This window comes from Pan troglodytes, chromosome 10 (genome assembly GCF_028858775.2).
Source record: "Pan troglodytes isolate AG18354 chromosome 10, NHGRI_mPanTro3-v2.0_pri, whole genome shotgun sequence".
Lineage (NCBI taxonomy): Eukaryota > Metazoa > Chordata > Mammalia > Primates > Hominidae > Pan > Pan troglodytes.
The window spans coordinates 101,138,422-101,158,986 of record NC_072408.2 but is presented as its reverse complement, the minus strand read 5'-3'; the positions used below and the strand labels follow the sequence as shown (position 1 = coordinate 101,158,986).

The 20,565-nt window shown below is 38.0% G+C and overlaps 2 protein-coding genes across 17 annotated transcripts in view; one reads left to right on the top strand and one right to left on the bottom strand.

Annotated features, from left to right (window-relative positions):
* The window catches only part of CEP83 (centrosomal protein 83), a 182,239-nt gene that overhangs the window by 136,875 nt on the left and 24,799 nt on the right, over window positions 1-20,565 (top strand). For 5 of the 13 annotated variants that reach the window (XM_009426004.5, XM_054664610.2, XM_063786954.1 and 2 more), the window contains 4 exons: window positions 10,428-10,531; window positions 13,336-13,525; window positions 14,525-14,659; window positions 16,821-17,052. In XM_009426004.5, coding sequence (XP_009424279.5) covers window positions 10,428-10,531; window positions 13,336-13,525; window positions 14,525-14,629 — 399 coding nt within the window. In that variant the 3' untranslated portion in view covers window positions 14,630-14,659; window positions 16,821-17,052. Of the gene's footprint in view, window positions 1-10,427; window positions 10,532-10,716; window positions 10,874-13,335; window positions 13,526-14,524; window positions 15,166-16,820; window positions 17,053-20,565 lie in introns of those variants that run through there. The other 8 variants (XM_001141123.6, XM_063786952.1, XM_063786955.1 and 5 more) reach the window with 4 other exon arrangements.
* PLXNC1 (plexin C1) overlaps window positions 15,775-20,565 on the bottom strand; it is a 158,591-nt gene continuing 153,800 nt past the window's right edge. For 2 of the 4 annotated variants that reach the window (XM_509270.8, XM_009426007.5), the window contains exons 29-31: window positions 19,551-19,691; window positions 19,396-19,470; window positions 15,775-18,264 (exon numbers count right to left, since the gene is read on the bottom strand). In XM_509270.8, the coding sequence (XP_509270.2) occupies window positions 18,160-18,264; window positions 19,396-19,470; window positions 19,551-19,691 (321 nt within the window). In that variant the 3' untranslated portion in view covers window positions 15,775-18,159. Of the gene's footprint in view, window positions 18,265-18,664; window positions 18,830-19,395; window positions 19,471-19,550; window positions 19,692-20,565 lie in introns of those variants that run through there. The other 2 variants (XM_016923997.4, XM_016923996.4) reach the window with 2 other exon arrangements.

Below are 20,565 nucleotides of genomic sequence, written 5' to 3'. Positions count from 1 at the left end.
AGTGACCCCAGCGACCCAAGCTTCTCCCTTGGATCTTTGCAACTCACAGGTCAGGAGATCCCCTTGTGAGCCCACTCCACCAGGGTCTGCAGCCTGTTACACAGAATTATGTGGAGTCTCAGCAATGCAGCCGCTCAGATACACATAGAGCCCTGGGAGCTTTAGATACCCAGGTTTCCCATCAAAAGCAACTGCAACTCCAGCCAAGCGGGACGTTAGACCCCTGTACATACCCCTAGGAAAGAGGCTGTATACAGGGGATAGAGCAGTGACAGTCTGCAGGCCCCACTACCATGGCACCTTGCAGGATAAGACCCACTGGCTTGGAACTCTAGCCAGCCACTGGTAGCAGTGTTACACCTCTCTGAGATGGAGCTCCCAGAGGGAGGGGTGGGCTGCCATCTTTGCTGTTTTGTAGCCTTAGCTATTGCCTTCATTGCAGCCACCCTATGGAAAAGCACCCAGACTGCTTTTTTATGCAGGTCCCATACCCTGCTTTTCAATGGGTGGGGGACCTCCCGACCAGGGTCACTAGTCACCCTTGTTGGTGTTTTCTAGCTGGCAGTGGTTCCAAGCCACCCTGGGACAGAGTTCCCAGGGGGAGGGATGGGGCTGTCATCTTTGATGTTTCACATTCTTAGCCATTGTTGCCTTTGGGCTCTAGGGAGTCTGAGTTGGTTAGGGACTGGAGTGATCCCCTGGTACAGAGCAGCAGCTCTAAGGAGAAGTGGTCAGGCTGCTTCCTCATGTGGCTCCTGGATCTCATTTCTCCTCACTGGGTGGGATCTCCCGACTGAGGTCTACAACCATACCCCCACCAGTGTTTTCTGGCCAGCAGCAGTTTCAAACCTCCCTGGAATGGATCTCCCAGAGAGAGGGGCAGGCTGCCAGCTTTGCTGTTTTGCAGCCTTATCTCTTTGCCTTTGGGATTTGGAGAGTCTGAAGCAACTGTTCTCGAGGATACCCCCTCACAGCACAACTGCTCTATGAAAAAGTGGCCAGACTGCTTTTTTACTTGAATCCCTAATCCCATTCCTCCTCAGTGGACAGGACCTTTTGACCAGGGTTTCCAGCCACCTGCACCAGTGTTTTTTTGGCTAGCAACAGTTTCAAACCTCCCTGGAACAGAGCTCCCAAAGAGAGGGGTGGACCACCACTTCTGCTGTTTAGCAGCCTTAGCTGTTGTCTTCAGGCTTTAGAGAGTCTGAGGTGATTAGGGGCTGGAGTGGACCCCTAGCAAAGCATGGCTACCCTATGGAAAAAGCTAGACGGCTTTTGTATGTGGGTCCCTGATCCTGTTACTCCTCACTAGGTAGGATCTCCCAACTGAGGTCTCTAGCCACCTCCTGTTAGTGTGTTCTGCCAGCAACAGGTCCGTGCCTCCCTGGGACAGAGTTCCCAGAGAGAAGGGCAGTCCTCCATCTTCGCTGTTTCACAGACTTCCTTGTTGATATCTTCAGGTACTGGAAAATTTAAGATGAAAAGGGATTGGAGTGGACCCCCAGCATACTGTAGCAGCCCTATGGAAAAGTGGCCAGACTGTTATTTGGGTCCTTGATTCTATATCTCCTCACTGAGCATGTCCTCCCAACCTGGATCTCCAGCCATCCCCACCAGGGCCATCCAGCCAGTAGCAGCTCTGTTACTGTCTGGGACAGAGCTCCTAGTGGTGGGAGGGATGGGTTGCCATCTTTGCTGTCTTGTAGCCCTCACTGTTACTGTCTCCAGGTTCTGGAGAGTCTGTGGGGACCAGGGGCTGGTACGAATGCCCAACACAAAGCACCCACCTCAGAAAAGTGGCCAGACTGTTCTCTATGCAAGTCCCAGTCCTCACTTCTCCTCCCTGGGCGGGTCACCCAACCTGGAACTGTAGCACAACTACCCTGAGCTTGCCTGACCACTTCAATCAGAGGCAGCCCAGCAGTTAAAGGAACACCCCCACACAGAGATGGAACCATCAGACAGAAGGAATCAACGGAAGAACTCTAGCAACACAGATGGTCAGAGTGTCAAATGGCCACTAGTTCTCCAACAAGGGTTCTTAACCAGGCTGAGTTGGCTGAAGTGACACAAATAGAATTCAGAATATGAATAGGCATGAAGATAATCAAGATTCAGGAGAATGGCAAAACCCAATCCAAGGAAACTAAGAATCACAATAAAACGATACAGGCACTGACAGATGAAATAGCCAGTATAAAAAAGAACCTAACTGATCTGATAGAGCTGAAAAACACAAGAATGTCACAATGCAATCACAAGTATTAACAGCAGAAGAGAGAGACCAAGCTGAATAATTTCAGAACTTGAATACTGGCTCTTTGGAGTAAGACAATCAGACAAAAATAAAGAAGAATAGAAAAGAATGAACAAAACCTCCAAGAAATATGAGATTATGTAAAGAGACCAAATCTACAAATCACTGGCATCCCTGAAAGGGTTGGGGAGAAAGCAAACAACTTAGGAAACATATTTCAGGATATTGTCCAAGAAAACTTCCTCAGCCTCACTAGAGAGACCAACAGGAACTATAGAGAACAAAATTCTACACAGGAAGATAATCCCCAAGACACATAATCATCAGATTTTCCAAGGTCAAAATGAAATAATATTAAAGGCACTTGGAGAAAAAGGGCAGGTCACCTACAAAGGAAACCCCATCAGGATAACAGCTGACTTCTCAGCAGGAGCCCTTCAAGCCAGGAGAGACTGGGGACCTATAGTCAACATTCTTAAAAAAATCTTCAACCAAGAATTTCATATCGAGCCAAACTAACCTTCCTCAACAAAGGAGAAATAAGATCCTTTTTAGATAAGCAAATACTGAGGGAGTTTTAGATAAGCAAATGCTTGTTAAATGGAGACCCATCTCACAAGAGATCTTGACAGGAACACTAAATATAGAAAGATGGTTACCATGATTCTGCTGAGAGAGAGCATTAAAAAAAAAAAGATGGTTACCAGCAATACAGAAACACACTTAAGTACACAGATGAGCCACACTATAAAGCAACCACACAAGCCAGCCTAATAACCAGCTAACAACACAATGACAGGATCAAATCCACACATATTAATACTGACCTTGAATATAAATGGGCTAAGTGCCCCCATTTAAAAGGCACAGAGTGGCAAGCTGGATAAAAAAGCAAGACCCAGTGATATGCTGTCTTCAAGAGACCCATCTTATATGCAATGACACCCATAGGCTCAAAATAAATGGATGGAGGAACATCTGCCAAGCAAATGGAAATCAGAAAAATGCCGGGGTTGCAATCCTAGTTTCAGACAAAACATTTTAAACCAACAAAAATCAAAAAAGACAAGGGATTACATAATGGTAAAGGGTTCAATTCAATAAGACGTAACTATCCTAAATATATATGCACCCAACATAGGAGCACCCGGATTCATAAAGCAAGTTCTTAGAGACCTACAAAGAGATTTATACTCCCACACAATAACAGTGGGAGACTTCTACATTCCACTGACAGTATTAAATCCTTGAGGAAGAAAGTTAACAAAGATATTCAGGATGTGAACTTAACATTGGACCAGATAGATCTGATAGACCTCTACAGAACTCTACATCCAAAAACAACAGGAATATACATTCTTCTCATTGCTGCATGGCACATACTCTGAAATTGACCACACAATCAGACATAAAACAATCCTCAGCAAATGCAAAAGAACTGAAATACCAAACACACAGCACAATAAAAATTGAAATCAAGACTAAAAATATAATTGCTCAAAACCATTTACATGGAAGTTAACCTGCTCCTGAATGACTTTTGAGTAAAGAATGAAATTAAGGCAGAAATCAAGAAGTTATTTGAAACTAAGAGAACAAAGATACAACATACCAGAATCTCTGGGACACACCTAAGGCAATGTTATGAGGGAAATTTATAGCACCAAATGCCCACATCAAACAGTTAAAAAAGATGTCAGCAACCTAGCAGCACAACTAAAACAATGAGAGGACCAAGAGAAAACCAACCCAAAGCTAGCATTAGAGCTGAACAGAAGGAGATCAAAACATGAACAGCCATTCAAAAGATTAACTAATACGGGAGTTGCGTTTTTGAAAAAATTGTTAGGCCACTAGTTAGCCTAATGAAGAAAAATGAGAAGATCCAAATAAACACAATTAGAAATAACAGAGGGGATGTTACCACTGACCCCACAGAAATACAAACAACCATCACAGACAACTATGAACACCTTTCTGCATACAAACTAACAAAGCTAGGAGAGACAGATAAATTTCCGGACACATACACCTTCCCAAGATAGAACCAGGAAGAAGTTGATTTCCTGTACAGACCAATAATGAGTTCTGAAATTGAGGCAGTAGTAAATACCTGCCAACCAAAAAAAGCCCAGGACCAGATGGATTCACAGCCACATGCTACCAAATGTTCAAAGAAGAGCTGGTACTGCTTCTCCTGAAACTGTTAACAAAAAATAGAGGAGTAGGAAATCCTTCCCAAATCATTCTGTGAAGCCAGCATTGTCCTGATAACAAAACCTGGCAGAGACACAACAATGAAAACTTTAGGCCAATATCTTTGACGAACATTGATGCAGAAATCCTTAACAAAATACTTACAAACCGAATCCAGTAGCACATCAAAAACCTAATCTACCATGATTATGTAGGTTTTATCTTTGGGATGCAAGGTTGATTCAACATGTGCAAATCAATAAATGTGATTCATCACATAAACAGGACTAAAGACAAAAACCACATGGTTATCTCAATAGATGTAGAAAAGGCTTTTGATAAAATTCACCATCCCTTTCTATTAAAAACTCAATAAACTAAGTATTGAAGGAACATACTACAAAATGTGAGAGCCATCTGTGACAAACCCACAGCTAACATCATACTGAATGGGCAAAATATGGAAGCATTCTCTTTGAAAACCAGCACAAGACAATGATACCCTCTCTCACCACTCCCATTCAACATAGTATTAAAAGTCCTGGCCAGAGTAGTTAGGCAAGAGAAAGAAAGAAAGAAAGAAAGGGCATCCAAGTAGGAGGAGAGGAAGTGAAACTATTCCTGTTTGCAGTCGACATGGTTTTATGTTTAGGAAACCCCCATAGTCTCAATCCAAAAAGCTCCTTCAGCCGATAACTTTAGCAAAGTTTCAAGATACAAACTCAATGTACAAAAATCACTAGCATTCCTGTACACCAACAACAGCCAAGCTGAGAGCCAAATCAGGAATGCAATCCCATTCACAATTGCACAAAATAAAATACCTAGGAATACAGCTAAATGGGGGTGAATGATCTCTACAGTGATAATTATAAAACACAGCTTAGACAAATCAGAGATGATACAAGCTCATGGATAGGAAGAATCAATATCATTAAAATGGCCATACTGTCAAAAGCAATTTATTGATTCAGTGCTATTTCTATCACACTACCAATGGCATTCTTCATGGAACTAGAAAAAAACTTCTAAAATTCATGTGGAACCAAAAAAGAGTCCAAATAGCCACAGCAATCCTATGCCAAACAACAACAACAAAAAACGGGGAGGCATCATGCTACCTGACTTAAAACTATACTATAGAGCAACAATAACCAAAACAGCATGATATTGATACAAAAACAAACACATAAATCAATGGAACAGAATAGAGTAACCAGAATTAAGGCCTCACAGCTACAATCATCTGATCTTCAACAAAGCTGACAAAAACAAGCAATGGGAAAAAGGACACCCCATTTATTAAATGGTGCTGGGATAAATAGCTAGCCATATGCAGAAGATTGAAACTAGACCTCTTCCTTACACCATATGCAAAAATCAACTCAAGAAGGATTAAAGACTTAAATGTAAAATCCAAAACTATAAAAACACTGGAGGACAACCTAGGCAATACCATTCAGGACATAGGAACTGGCAAAGATTTCATGATGAAGATGCCAAAAGCAATCACGACAAAAGCAAAAGTTGATAAATGGGTTCTAATTAAACTTAAGAGCTTCTGCACAGCAAAAGAAACTGTCAACAGAGTAGACAGATAACCTACAGAATGGGAGAAGATATTTAGAAGCTATGCATCTGCATCTGACAAAGGTCTATCTAGCATCTATAAAGAACTTAAATTTACAGGATAAAAACAACCCCATCAAAAGTGGGCAAAGGAAATGAACAGATCATTTTCAAAAGACGTACATGTGACCAACAAGCATATGAAATAAAGCTCAATGTCACTGATCATTAGAGAAATGCAAATCAAAACCACAATGAGATACCATCTTACACCAGTCAGAATGGCTATTAAAAATAAAAAAATAGCAGATTCTGGCGAGGTTGTGGAGAAAAGGGAATACTTTGATACACTGTTGGTGGGAGTGTAAATTAGTTCAACCATTGTGGAAAGCAGTGTGGTAATTCCTCAAAGAGCTAGAAACAACTACCATTGGACCCAGCAATCCCATTACTGGGTAAATATACTCAAAGGAATATAAATCTTTCTGCCATAAAGACACATGCATATGTTCATTGCAACACTATTCACAATAGCAAAGACATGGAATCAACCTAAATGCCCATCAATGGAAGACTGGATAAAGAAAATGTGGTATATATACACCATGGAATACTATACAGCCATAAAAAAGAATGAAATAATGTCCTTTGCCAGGTACATGGATGGAGCAAGAGGCCATTATCCTTAGCAAACTAACACAAAAAAGGAAAACTGAATACTGCATGTTTTCATTATCATAAGTGGGAGCTAAATGATGAGAACACATGGACACAAAGGGGAGCAACAGATACTGGGGCCTACTTGAGACTGGAGCATGGGAGGAAGGAGAGGATCAGAAAAAATAACTTGGGTACTAGGCTTAGTACCTGGGTGATGAAATAATCTATTTACCTATAAAACAAACCTGCACATGAGTTTACCTATAAAACAAACCTGCACATGTACCTCTGAGCCTAAAAAAAATTTTAAGAATAAAAAAATGGACATAAAGAGTAGACAGGAAGTTAAAATTATTCACAGATGTCACTGTGCATGCATAAAAGTCAAACCTATCAAACTATTAAAATTAATGTGAATTTTTTAAATTTCTAGGTACGAAGTCAAGTAACAAATACTAGTTATTTTTCTTTACACACACAATTAGAAAATATTTAAATGCCATTTACAATAGCATAAAAATACATAAAATACCTAGGAACGAATCTAGTGAAAGATGTTTATGACTTCTACACTGAAATACAAATACTGCTAAGAAAAATGGAAAAATGCCTAAAGGGAAAACTGTACCATGTTCATGACTTGGAAGATTCAATATTAAGGTGTCAGTTCTTCCCAAATTTATCCATAAGTTGAATGCAGTTCTAATCAAAATCTCAGCAGGTTTCTTTGTAGAAATTAGAAAGTAGATTCTAAAATTCATCTGAAAGTACAAAGGACTAGAATACCCAAAGCAATCTTGAAGAACAATAAAGCTAGAGGACTTAAAACTACCAGGTATCAACACTAAATATAAGCTACAGTAATTCAGTGTGGTATTGGCATAAGGATAAACAGGCAAATGGAACAGTATAGAGTCCAGAAATAGGTTTACACTAAAGGTACCACTGCATTTCGATAAAGGATGTTCCTTCAAATAGTAGTGAGTCAATAGATTAAACTCAGCCTAACCTCACAACATAGGTAAAAATGAACCATACACCTAAGTGTGATAGGTAAAAAAAAAAAATAAAGCTTCTAGATGAAAACTTGGGAGAAAATTTTAGGATCTTGGGATAATAAAGATAAGCAGGATGCAAAAAGTTCTTACTATAAAATACATGATTGATGTAATTGATTTTATTTAAATTAAAATCTTTTTATTAAGGGATACTCTTAAGCCAAAGAAAATGACACCACAGGCTGGAGAAGGTCAATCTGCAATACATATATATCTGACATACGATTCATATCTTGAATATATAAAGAACTACAAATCAGTAGGAATCAGGTTACTCAAAAGTTTTAATGGACAAAAGACTAGGATGGACACGTCACAAAGAAGGGATATCCAGATGACTAACATGCATAAAAAAAGATGCTCAATACCTTTAGCTATCAGGAAAATGTAAATTAAAACTACAGTGAGATACTGTATTTCACCAAAACACGATGCAAAAGCTAAAAGACCGACCATACCAAGTACTGGCAAAAATGTAGAACAGCTAGAACTCTCACATATTGCTGGTGGAAATGTAATTGGTAAAACTGCTTTAGAAAACTGGCAGTATCTACTAAAGCTAAAACATGTATACACTATGACCCATTCATAGGTATATACTGAAGAGAATGAGGTACTTAATCTGCCAAAAACATGTTTAGGAATGTTCATAAAATATTTATGATATCCCCAGACTGGAAAGAATTTAAATTTTCATTAACAGGAAAATGTATAAAATGTGGTATATTTGTACAATGAATGACAACATTACAATGAAAAAGAAGTACTGTGACAATACATAACCATGGCTTAGTCATATAGATAAAATGTTGAGAAAAAAGTCCAGATACAAAAGAGCATAAATTTATTATTTCTTTCATATGAATGGGTGGATGGATAGACAGATGGACTCCTTAACTGCCTATAAATTCATAAATAAATACTTATGGTGATAAAGGCCAGAAGAGTGGTTCCTTTGCCAGGGTAGACAGGAGCATAAGGAAGCCTTCTGAGATGTTGGAGGATGTGGGACAATCAAAGCATGAGAATGAATGCTCGTAGCAGAGTTATTTGTAATAGTCCCAACTGGAAATAATGCAGATAACCCTTAACGGTGTACTGAGTGAATATACTAGGTTATGCAGTAATCCTAAGTGGAATATAATATGTGGGAATGAATGAAGTATATCTGTAAGTAACATAAATCTCACTAACAATGTTGAGTGAAATAAAGTCATTAATAAAAGACTACATACTATGATTGTATGTATATGAGGTTCAAAAATAGGCAAAAGTAAACTATAGTTTTGGAAGTAAATTAGTTGGTTACCCTTTCAGAGGATGACAGGGCTAGTGATTGGAAGGGGGAAAGGTAGGGGCCCTTCTGGCATGGCAGTGCCCTTGACCTACAAGGAAATCATGGCAGCATTTGTTTTGTGGTTTTTCTTTGAGCTTTACGTTTCTATTCTATGCATTTTGCTGTAAGATTATACTTCAGTTAAAAAAGAGTTAGAAAATACCTAAAAGGTTTGTAGCGACTAAATGAGTTTTAACATTTTAGGTGTTTTTCTATTAAAAAACAAAAGGCCTGTGTATAAAAACTGAAAAAAGATACTACTTTTTTCCATACACTCCTTTTGCATTTTACCTGGACTTTTCCGTATTATTTAATGAAACCATACAAGATTTACTGAGGAATTTTTTCCTTTGTATATTGTAAAGTTTAAATTTTTTCCTTTTAAGATTTAGAAAGGCAACTTTTAAACAGATGCATCCATATTTATCTTAGCTTTCTGATCCTTCAGTTTATTAATTTGGTAGTACTTTATAACTTACAAATGTGCTTGTAATTTTGAATTTTACTTCAGTTCTTTTCTTTTCCTTTTTTGAGACAGAGTCTTGCTTTTTTGCCAGGCTGGAGTGCAGTGGTGCAATCTCGGCTTACTGCAACCTCCGCCTCCCAGGTTCAAGTGATTCTCCTGCCTCAGCCTCCCGAGTAGCTGGAACTACAGGCACCCGCCACCACGCCCAGCTAATTTTTGTATTTTTAGTAGAGACGGGGTTTTACCATGTTGGTCAGGATGGTCTCAATCTCTTGACCTTGTGATCTGTCCGCCTCGGCCTCCCAAAGTGCTGGGATTATAGGCGTGAGCCACTGTGCCTGGCTCCCCACCCTTTTTTTTTTTTTTTTTTTTAATGGGTTCTTGATCTGTTGTCCAGGGTGGAGTGGCACAGTCATAGCTAACTGTAGCCTTGAACTCCTAGGCTTAATCCATCCTCCTGCCTCAGCCTCCCAAAGCACTGGGATTACAGGCATGAGCCACTGTACCTGGCTCAGTTCTCTTAAACACATGCTATCTTCTGGAACAATGGAGAGCTCATTATTTCTTACCAAATGTACAGGCAGACTCAGTAGTAAAATTTGACTCCTTCCCTTTGTAGATTTTTTTTTTTTTGCAGCAATTATTGATACCAGTTTTTTTGTTTGGCATTCATAATTAATTGTCACATTGAGAATATTAGATAGATTTGTGGTTTATTATCTTTGCAATTTTCAGTAAGAGCCATGTCTACTAACCTTTGTTTCTAGTATTCACTGAAAACATTCATATCTAAACACAGTTTTTGGTGAGTAAAATATTTTCTATATAGTTTTGTTCAAATAAGAGATTATGTATTAACATACTTGTTCATATTTCTCTTTTTAGAGAAAATCTCTTCATGAAAACAAATTGAAAAGACTACAAGAGAAAGTAGAAGTCTTGGAGGCAAAGAAAGAAGAATTGGAAACAGAAAATCAGGTCTTAAATAGGTAATGTGTTTGTATGTGTATCTTCCCCATGTGGTTATTTTGATGTCATAGAACTTTGTCTCTAAGTATAACGTACCTTCTTTTCTTTTAAAATATACATTTTAAAGATTTCTAAAACAGCTTGATAACTCCTAATTTACTATCCTTTTTTTACCCCCTAACTGAATGTTTCTTTAAACCAAAAGGTCTCTGTCACATACCAGGTGTTTGCCTTATGATTGGGACTAACAGAAAATGTCACTGGCTTTGGTAGCAAGGAGTGGTGTTAGTTGTTGCTGCTGTACAAGACAGTTGTAGCTATTGCATAGTTCTGAAAATTGTGCCTACAACTTTGAATCAAAGGTCAGTTTTGGTTTTCTGGTGTGGAGATTTTATTGAGCTGTAGTTTCGGGTTTTGCAGTCACATACAAGCACATCTGATAATCAGGATCATCAGCATTTTTAAAGCAGAGATTTGTCATATTAAGTTGTTGGTAGTGGCATTATATGACACATTTGATTCAAGTTAAGAAAAATCTTTTTAATTTAGTGAATTAGTGGTAGCCTTCAGCGCCTTGGCTATTCAAGTATAGATTTTTCTGTAATGGAAACTGCCTATAATATCATGCAGTGATGTTTTATGATGTGCACTGGTGTTCTTGGGTGCAATTATTACCAACAGGTGAACAATTGTTTTTTGAAGAACATTCTAGAGGTTTCTAGACTGTAGAATTAGTGCCAGCCTTACAATACTCTATTCCAAAGTAGGAGGCCGCCTTTAGTTTATTAATTTGGTAGTAATTTGTAAATTACAAACATGCTTGTAATTTTGAATTTTGTTTCAATTCTTTTTGTTTTAAACATGGGGTCTTCGTCTATTGTTCAGGGTGGAGTGCAGTGGCACGATCATAGCTAACTGTAGCCTCAAACCCCTAGGCTTAATCTATTCTCCTGCCTCAGCCTCCCAAAGCACTGGGATTACAAGCATGAGCCACCATTCCTGGCTCAGTCCTTCTAAAACAGAATTCAACTTACTTCCTCTTCCATAAACATTAATATTGAAATGTTAGCAATTCAAGATTGGCCAGTTGTGGTGCAGATCATCTAGAATTTTGAGTGATTTTGAAATTATATTTGATTACTGGATCGTGTCCAAAAAGATGATGATCTGTGAAGGCCTGGAAAGTTAGCCTTTTTCTCCATGTCATTTTTTCCTAAAGTTGTGTAGCTTTACCTTTGTGATTACCTTTTATAATAGGAAAAACCAGTGTTTTTCCTATTCTCACACAGTCAACACAACATTTCTGACACCAGATGTTTGGGGTTTTTTCCTATACATGGAGTAATCAGTTCTCCAGTGGACATGAGCTAGGTGTCCTGTAATTCAGGTCTGATCCTGTCTACCTGGATTTAGCATCAGATCCCACAGGTAGAGGGCACAGTCCCACAAGACTGCCCCCCACTTCAGAATGCAGCCATAAGCCCCAGGTTGTAACCCGTGCTTCTGACTGACTGGCTAAAAATGGCCATAAATTGGGGTTCCCATGACCTGCTCATCATGTTCAATTAATTTGCTAGAGCAGCTTACAGAACTCAGGGAAACTTACGTTAACCAGCTTACTAGAAAGGATATTACAAAATATATAGATGAGCAGTCAGATGAAAGAGATACATAGGAAAAGTTATGAGGAAGGGGGCGTGGAGTTTCCATGCCCTCTCTGGGCATGCCTCCCTGCAGACACCTGCACATGTTCAGCAACCCAGAAGCTCTCTGACCCCATGCTTTTGGGTTTTTATGGAGGCTTCATTACATAGGCATGATTGATTACATCATTGGCCATTGGTGATCAACTCAACCTTTAGTCCTTTACCTTCCCAGATGTCATGGGGTGGGGTTGGAGAGTGGGGCTGAAAGTTCCAACCCTCTAATCATGCCTCAGTCTTTCTGGTGACCTGCCCCATCCTGAAGCTATTCAGGGGCCCCCAGCCACCAGTTATCTTATTAATATACAAAAGATACTCTTATCACTTCAGAGTTTCCCAGAGTTTTAGGAGCTGTGTGCCAGGAACCAAGGGCAAAGACCAAATATATATTTCTTACTAAAATATTACACTGACATTTTGAAAATTAGATTGAACTATGAAAATCTCTATATTTGACCATATTTCACCTATTTAAAAATGCCAATTTTGTAAGCTTCAATCCAGCATTTTCTTTACACTTGACCCTTGACAACATGGGCTTGAACTGCACGGGTCTACTTATATACAGATTTTTTTTCGGGCAAACATGGATAGAAAATATAGTATTCACAGGATGTGAAACCCGCCAGTTCGGAGAACCAACTTTTCCATTATGAGGGTTCTGCAGGGCTGACTGCAGGACTTGTATGCACAGGCTTTGATATATGAGGGATGTCCTGGAACTAATCCCATGTGTATACTGAGGGATGAACTGTATTTTTATTTGATTCTTTCTGTAAGATAAGGCACTCTTTTTGGTTTAGAGTCTCCCTTTAGTTTCAGGATTCATGAATGGGGGTGAGTAGGAGGGTAGGAGTGAGTACCAAAGTATCAAAAGATTTTAGATCTTTAATTAGCAAATAAAACTTTATAATGAGTTGATAGTCTGCAATGCTAATGATTGCTAATGATTAAGATGTTATGTCATGTTTCTGTTTATCTTTCTAGGTAAACAGATTTTTTATATATTATATATAGATCTCATAATTTAGAAATTCCAGTTTAAAATTATATTCTGTGAATCATACTGTGCTTCAATAGGGTATAACCATGTTAAAGAAACATTTCTTTTTCTTTTTAAGACAAAATGTTCCTTTTGAAGACTATACAAGGCTTCAAAAAAGACTAAAAGATATACAGAGAAGACATAATGAATTTCGAAGTCTAATTTTGGTTCCTAACATGCCTCCAACAGCATCTATCAATCCTGTTAGCTTTCAGTCATCAGCCATGGTTCCAAGCATGGAACTACCATTTCCTCCTCATATGCAGGTATGAGCATTTATTTTAGGGGGAAAAAAAAGTCGTACATTTTTGTAGGTTTTTATGTTTAAATATGGTGATAAAACTCAAATTATAACTTTGGTCAGTGCTCAAAATTCACCACAAAAATGGCATAAACATTTAAAACTACTTTTAACTTCTTCCCTTTCATTTAGCATAGAAATTTGCTGAATTCAATTTGAATCATGATCCTTTAGTGATGGTGCTGAGAGTGAAATCTCTTAGTGGACGATAGAAAAGAGGAAACTTGATTGAGTCATTGAGTAACCTAGAGTTTGTAGCTTATTCATAATGTTAATACTAATTACTACTGAGAATTTACTAACGCAGTGAACTGTGCATGTTCCGTGCAATGTCTAATACTAATGAAAAATGCTTTGAGGGCAGATATTACTATTCCTAATTCATAGATAAGGAAACTGATTCAGAGTGAAGTGACTTGCATAAGGTCATAGCTAATAAGTGACAAAGTTTCAAACCTAAACCTGTTGAATCCAAAACCCGGGCTCTTTCTATTGTATCAGGCCCCTGAGGTATTGAAGGAATCAGATTGATTCTTTTTTAGAAGATGGGAGTATTAATAAGTAATTATGTTTTATAACATAAGCACAGAAGATTTTAATCACTGAATTGAATCTCAGGCCAAGTGCTTTGTTTATAATAAACTGCTGTTAAACACCAGTGTTGTTGTAAAGTTACCATGTAAGTATACCTGGGCCCTGCATTAGTATTTTCTAATTCACTCCCTGGTGAATTTTAAACCTAGAGAAGAACAGACTACGGGTTTTGCTTAAGGCTAGAGCCTGAGGCAGGAGAGAAGCAAAACTAGATGGTAGTTTAGCCCATGCTACTGTTTTTAGACTGCTACAGTGGTCAGCATTTCCTTGCCAGATGTTATAGGCATATATAAAAGAGGCAGTCCAAGGCTGCTACCTAACAGTTTTTCTAATAGTTTCTTTTGCTATGCTTTCTCTACATCATTTTAAGGAGGAACAACATCAAAGGGAACTCTCTCTACTTCGCAAAAGACTAGAAGAACTGGAAACAACACAAAGAAAACAACTAGAGGAACTTGGATCTTCTGGAGAATGATGTTCTTGGAGAACAGGCAGATCAAAAGAGGTGAAGTTGGTGACTCAGTAAAACTTGACATTTTAACCTGTGGCATTTAGATACTTTTTACTGTTTGCCAAAACACTTGAATGTGCCTCAAGAAAAGGTGCCTACTACATGCTGTATTGTATGACTGTCAGGATTTTAAGATTATACAAGTGAAGCATTAAAAGAGAAATTCTCAGAGATATTTAGAATATTTGACAATGGTTTGAGAATGTAAAACAAAAAGGAACTAGTTAGAGTCAAGTTTTAAAATTTTTACTTTGTTGAATTTTTTTTTTTTTTGGCATTTTGAGTGAAATATAACTATCATTAATTCTCTCTTCATCTTTGAGATGCTTGGCCATAACAGGGTCCATACACATCTTCTGGTTTACTATATACAAAAACTGTAGTTGAAAAAAGATGACAATTTAAAAGTCAGCCTAAAGAATGTAAAGGTATCTATATACAAAAGGCTACCTTTTCTAAAATCTGTGTGCACATAATTAAAGAGCTTAATTTTTTTTTAATCGTGTGTTTAATTTTACATCAACCATATAGCATATATTTAGCAATATGACAGTCTACTGATTTTGGCTTTGTTAGAATAGAGAATAAGTGCAAATAATTAAATCCTATGGCTGTATTAACAAGGGGGCCATTGATTATAAAACTTGAACTCAGGTCCTTTTATAAACATTGTTGGTATTTAACTTTACTTCCCATTACTGTGGATCTAACCAAGTAATTATGTGTTTTGTGTCCCTAAGTATGCTCTCATTTTTTTTGGTCTACACCCATTGGAAGCCTTTTTAATGTGACATCTTTTAGAGGAATTCTGCTGGAATAATTTCATGTTAACGAGGCTAAAGCTCAAGTCTCCCAAATTAAGTGGAATGTTCATTATCCCAAGGTGTTCATAGTCAAAAGTCCCAGTTGATAGTGAAGAAGGCCAGGACTGTAATTGAGCAGTCCTTAGCACCATTTAGCAAACTAGGTTTACTTACTACATAATATAGCTGCTTATTCACAGCATATACAGTGACACCTTATCTCTGAAAAATAATTTCCACGTAGCCACTTAGAATAAAAAAAACTATTATAACTAGAAAATTGAAAAAAAAAAAGACAGTCCACAGTTACATCAAAATGTTTATTTTTTGGATATAGACATTTAAAACATTCATCTCCAAGAACAGCTTCAATCAGGTATACAATAAGAAATAGACTTTAAATCCTAATACAGAAAAGGTAACAGAATTTTTTTTAAATGCTGCTGTAGACACTAGTGTTAGAAAAAAAAGTTTATAAATGGTTTTGCACCAAAAAAATATGCAAAGAAACTTGAAAATAGAAATTGTTTGCCATTTGTTGCTCTGGTTGCTGTTTAATATAGACCCAGTGACTGATTGTCTTCAGCACACATCTAATTTGGCCATTTACTGCATTTGGCTAATGTGATCCAAAATGTGATCTAGATAGTGCTTTTCACTGGAGGATTGACAAACACGCTACATACATTAGTGAATCTTCATACCACCTCAGTGAGGTAGCTTAGAAATATTATACAGAAATTGAGGCACAAAGAGGTAAGTGACTTGCCCAAAGTTCCCAACAGCACAGTCCCTGGAAGAGGAGGTAACTCTCCACACAGGACTCATGTGCCAGAAAGCTGGACAGGGACACCCTCATGTAGCATTTAGTAAATACTTAGATAAAGCTGTAGCTGATCCTTTGAGTTTTCAGTACCCTAAAGTAGTAGGGGAAGTCTTTTGGGCAACTCTCCTACCCTTGGCTCTCAACTTCCCTACTGTTGTTCTCTTATGAACTCCTTCACCTCTTTGAAGACTGTAGCAGCCTTCAATGGCGACCAGACCTCTCACCTTTATTCTGATCTGTCATCTATTTGGTAGTTTTGTTTGTTTGAGGTGTGTCCGTTGGACAGACAATGGTCAAAAGCAACAGGATTGGGAAGGTGCCTATCAGGGTAGTAACTGCTTATTTTCTCTGATCAGTTTGTTGAGGTGTCACCTCTCTCATGCTTTTCCAGATAATACAGAAGCAAAAAGGAATTGCCTTTAAGACAAATTCATATTTAAATCCTAATGCTCCATACAGTGTTGGTAAATGATTTCAAGGAATATGTGATCAATGTTATTTGACTTGAAAAAATTTTCTTTCCTAGATGGGGGATTTGGAGCACCAAGGGTAAAAGGTGCCTGCCACAAGAAAAGCTCAAGAGTTGCCAATTATGCTGTTTACTTCTTCTGGTTTAATAGAAGGAAAACACAGTGGTATTAAAACTGGTCATGAGCAGCAAAAATTCAGGAATAAAAAATCAGCACTAAAAAGACTACAGTATAACTGGATAGAGAATTCTTTAAAAAGAAAGGCATGAATAAAATGGGTATTTTAAATTCTTTCTCCTGCGAGGAATACTTTCAAAAAGTACATAGTAAGACTAAGATACCAAGTTGTATACTAATATTTTTCAGGCCTTGGGCCTCAAATATATATATTTATATATAATACTCCAGTGTGAACAGCAATTCGATGAAATGTAAAATGTATCTATCTTTTTTTTTTTAAATCACACACAAGTATTCATAACCACAGGGTTCACCAGAAATCTAAAGCAAGGAGACACTCATATAGAAATGGAGTTACTCTTCCACAGATCGTTCTGATCAAAGGTTTTGGAACAGAAATGAATTAATGATTTTTTTGTATAATATCCAACATGTCCACTATCAAATACATTTAGTATGAAAAAATAGATGAAGAAAAGGAACATACATTAGGACAAAGTATCTGGTTAAAATGCTGTTCATTTAAATAAAGCCCACTCTCCTTACTTTAGAGCTCCTTGGTGAAATGGAGGTGAGTTTGATGGAGTGCAGTTGATGACCACTGAAAAACACGAGCCCTTTCAACAATGTTGCAACACTGTTAGTTTTTGGTTTAAACACACACACACACTCACAAATGCTAAGTGTACACTACCAAATTCTGCGGTCAGCTTTTCCAAGAACTACTGGGGAAAGTTTCAATGCTGCAAATCCTCGAGGTTGCCCTAACACCCCCACCTTGTTTCCAAATGACTCATTTCACATTTTGTTTTGAGCACTGGCAGTATCCCTTTACAATGCAGAGGTGCAGTGTAGCACAAGTGCTACATAGCTGTAGTTTTCAAACAAAACCACTTATATCATTGTGCTTAAGTGGAGACTGTAGTTACAATACTGACATTCGCTTACTGGCCCTGTATTCTCTGTAAACAAGGAGGCTGTTTGCAACAACCACTTCAACTCTATTTACAGAAGGGTTCCCACGGTATACACACAGGCACAAGGGTTGGTATGCTTTCTAAAAGCTGTGCATGTGCCTTGGTCTCTTAAAAAGACAGTGCCCAAAGTGGAACCTATGTGCAAACAAGAAATTAACGACACAGAGTAGCTCAAGCAGCCATTTTGCTCCCAAGTCGTCTGAAGAACTTTGCCAGATTAAGCCAGGCCCCAGAGTGCTTACATCCACTTGCATTTCTTCTTTTCATCAAATAAGACTTTTACATGCAAGAGTTGTTTCTGAGCTTCTTCCAGCCCTCGTTCTCTTTCTAGTTTATTTAGAATCTGTTGACAATTAGAACAGTTATTTTAGATATTGTGGTTTTAGCGTTACAATTCTGTTTTTTGCATACCTGATGCTATGAGTGGTAAAATCTGTATGAAACAGATGCCAACATTTTCTTCCATCATTTACATACTCACTTTGCAAGTTGTTTTGCTAAGTCCTTATCACAGGATCAACAATACCTTGGCTTAAAATAGAAGCTCGCAAGAAATACCAACTATTTGCTTACAAATATATGGGGCCAGGCTTCCAAGGCCCTGCTTTATGCATTATGTCACAGCCATTCCAAGCACAGCAAGCATTCCTGGGCAGCCAACATGCAGGCAAGTATTTCTCCTTAAATGCAGCAGGCAGGGACATCCTGGTCAGAGACAGATCCTTCCCTTCCCTCCCATCTGGGCAGTGTAGTCCCTCCTCGTGCTTCCCTTCTCTCCCCTGACCCCTGGAACGAGGGATGCTTATCATGTTTAAGAACTCATTGCCTCTACCCTACCTTAGAGCTTCACTTCATCTTCAAGTAGCAAATGGAATTGGTGAGCTATTCTCACCATTGACATGGATAGCCTGTCCCAGCATGATTGGGGGGGAATCAGGGAAGGGGGAGTTAACATTTGTTTGGAAACAAAGCATCTGATGAATGTGTCTGTTTGAATTTCCAAAGAAAAAAACCCAGATTAAGGAGAATTAATCATAAAGGAGAATGGTTTATTGAAATAGTCGCTTAAGTTAGAAATATGTCATAATTTCATATAACGATTGAATACAGAATCTAGGCAATTTAACAAGCTTAGCTTTCATTTTTAGCAAATTACAATCAAGCATAAGCTGACCCCATTTAATAGGGCCACTACTTACTCATCAAAGTTAACTTGAGTCAGGGTGGCTGTAGGCCCCATGAACTCAAATGTAAATTCAGGCTGGTCCAAATGTGGGCAGCATGATAAAACTGTAAGAGGGGCAGCCATGTACAGGGTCTGGCTCAGTGCCAGGATCCCCCATCTCAGACAGGCTTCCTGGCTTCCCTTTCTGGCCTTTTGGGATGCCAGAGCTGTTCTGAAACTGACAGAATGCTATAACCACATCCTTGTGCCTGATTCAAAGGTTAAAAACAATGTTATTTAAAATCTTACCTCATCAAAATATTTTACGATGTATTTGTAAATTTCTGTCAAGGCCACTTCTTCATTAAATTCATTTTCATGTTTCTAAAAGAAAGACTTGTTGAGAGATTCTGAAATGACGTAAAGTAACCAAATATAAGCTTATTTCTGCTTTCTAATGATACCTTAGATTCCTGAGTTAAAAATTCTTCCATTTCTGAGGATGACAATGGAGGCAAATCCCTGATTGCTTTGTAATAAGATTTTACTTCTTCTTTGTAGGTTGGGATATCCTTGGCATAGAGAAGCTTATTAGTTGGTGCTTCCTGGAAAAAAAAAAAAAGCAACCATCACCAAAAGACCAAAAGAGTAAAAAAAAAAAAAAAAAAAAAAAAAAAAAAAAAAAGATGGAGGAATTTATAATATTCCAATGTAGCTGAACCCCCCCACCAACCAGTTTTACCTCTTGCTAACAAGGCTTCATGCAGTAGGCCTTAAATGTTGTTGACTGAATGACTGACTGCTATCTAGATAGTTCTGGTGAGTCACTGTTATTTTCAGGCAGATTAAATGCTAATATATTCTGCCTTCCTCTCATAAAAGAACTAAAATTATTATTTTTGCATGATTTTGAGTTACTGTAACAATGGAACTTATTTCAATCATAGTTCATTACTAATGGTTGTAAAAAGCCTGAATTAAAACATTTGCTCTCATCCTCACCCACCAGTGAATTTGGCATTTATAAAAGACTTGATTGTAGGTCTGATTGAGCCCTTTATATAACCATGAAACTGGTAAGTAATTGGCAGTGGCAGATTTTCCAGCTTGTCCCTTTTATTTCATTAGATTATAAACATCATCCAGTTTCTTCAGGGAAGCACATGGTCATTAGTATTGGTGGCTCTGATGTGTGATTTTGCAGAGGTTCTCTGGCAATTTGAATGATTCTACGTAATTATAACAGTGATATTTAAAAATTAAATATGATTTTATTTTTAAAAATCATTATTTTTCACAAAACTTTAAAAAATTCTACTCAGGGAAGATAGGTAAGTTAATGATAGGGCTAATGTCCCAGCCCATGAGGCTGAATCAATGGCTTGATGAATCATTCTGAAGGATGCCTAGAGACTGAGATATTATTGAGATTTTCTCATTTGTCAAATTTAAGTGGAACCCAGAAATCATGCTATCATT